Genomic DNA, 1,558 nt, shown 5'->3' on the forward strand with positions numbered 1-1,558 from the left:
TATGCATTACTTCTGAAGTCTATCCATGAATATATTCTTTGGGCATATTTTTATCAAATTTGAAAAGCACTAGCAAAGAAATACCAAGTTTATTCTCAGCATTTAAGAAAGGGTAAATTCTAAAATTTAGATACAGGCTAGGGTCCAAAATATCAAGGCACAATACATAGTACTGGTCTATTGGAATTTCTGTTCTCTCCCAACAAGACGGAATGGATGACTGCGGCACGTATAAGAAAGGCCTGCACACTAGAGCACATCACACAGAACTGCCCTCCCAGAGAAAATCAACGACTATCAGGGCAGATTTCATTAGCAAACTTTGTTCAGGCAAACTGGCAATGATTTCTCTTCATGTCTGGCTCAACATTTGGAGCTTGCTTACGTGCTCCCTAAATACCTGCTTCACCTGCTTGTTTCTCAGAGTGTAGATGAAAGGGTTGAGTGTTGGTGTCACTACCGTGTTGAGCAACGCCACCACCTTGTTATGGTCCTCCCCCTGTCCACTCTTGCCAGACCGGACATACATAAAGATACAGCTGCCATAGAAGAGAGACACCACGATGATGTGAGAGGAGCAAGTGGAGAAGGCTTTCTTCCTCTCCTTGGCTGAGGGGATGTGCAGGATGGTGTAAAGGATGTGGCCATAGCAGGTGGCAGTCACAGCCAGAGTGCCCAGGAGGCTGAAGTTGGCGATAACGAAACCCAGGAACTCGATCAGACTTGTATCGGCACACACTAGTTCCAGGAGTGGGAAGTTGTCGCAGAAGAAGTGGTTAATGGTGTTGGAGCCACAGAATGGCTGCTGAAATAAAATGGAACTGGGAACCATGATGAGAATCAGTCCTGACATCCATGAGCCACACACAAGCTGGACACAGACTCTTTTGTTCATGATGGTGGCATAACGCAAAGGGTTACAAATGGCCACATATCTGTCAAAGGACATCACCGCCAGTAGAAAGAACTCCGTGGTCCCCAGGAAGAAATAGAGGAATGTTTGGAGGAAACAACCTAGTATGGAGATGGTCTTGTGTCCTGTGATGATGTTGGTTAGCATCTTGGGGAAGATGACCGAGGTGAACCAGATCTCTAGGACGGCAAAGTTGCGGAGGAAGTAGTACATGGGTGTGTAGAGGCGCCTGTCCACAAGAGTGATGAAGATGATGAGGGAGTTTCCCAGCAGTGTGAGGAGGTAGGTCAAGAGGAAGCCCAGGAAGATGAGCACTTGTAGCTCACAAGCATCCGACAGCCCCAGCAAAACGAACTCAGTGATGGTGGTGCTGTTCTCCATGGCTCCTCCCACTGCTGCTGAGGATGTTCATGGATCATGCTCAGCATCAGGACCGGAGTTCTGGGCACCTGGGGACAGTACAAGCTGGGAAATACAGAGGAATGAGAAGACAATACAGGCTGGGAAATACGGACAAATGAGTACTACATTTTGAGCTGGAGGACTCCTTTGGTGTTTTCAGCTCATGACCTTCTCACTCCTCAGGCTGGTGATTAAAAACTCTCAGAGTCAAAAGCAAGACCATAAACTTTGACATCATTTTAG

The 1,558-nt window shown here is 46.9% G+C and overlaps 1 protein-coding gene across 1 annotated transcript; it reads right to left on the reverse strand.

The window, feature by feature from the left end:
* Positions 1-352: 352 nt before the first annotated feature.
* LOC121434850 (olfactory receptor 49) lies at positions 353-1,294 on the reverse strand. Its single transcript, XM_041633809.1, has one exon. It carries the CDS (start codon positions 1,292-1,294, stop codon positions 353-355), a length of 942 nt encoding a protein of 313 aa, XP_041489743.1.
* Between the last annotated feature and the right edge of the window lie 264 nt (positions 1,295-1,558).

Source organism: Microtus oregoni, unplaced genomic scaffold, assembly GCF_018167655.1.
Source record: "Microtus oregoni isolate MIOR12 unplaced genomic scaffold, Mior012 000045F_ref0000178, whole genome shotgun sequence".
Taxonomy (NCBI): Eukaryota; Metazoa; Chordata; class Mammalia; order Rodentia; family Cricetidae; genus Microtus; species Microtus oregoni.

Coding starts and splice junctions, on each gene's coding strand:
- LOC121434850 (XM_041633809.1), bottom strand. CDS start 1,294: ATGGAGAACAGCACCACCATCACTGAGTTCGTTTTGCTGGGGCTGTCG.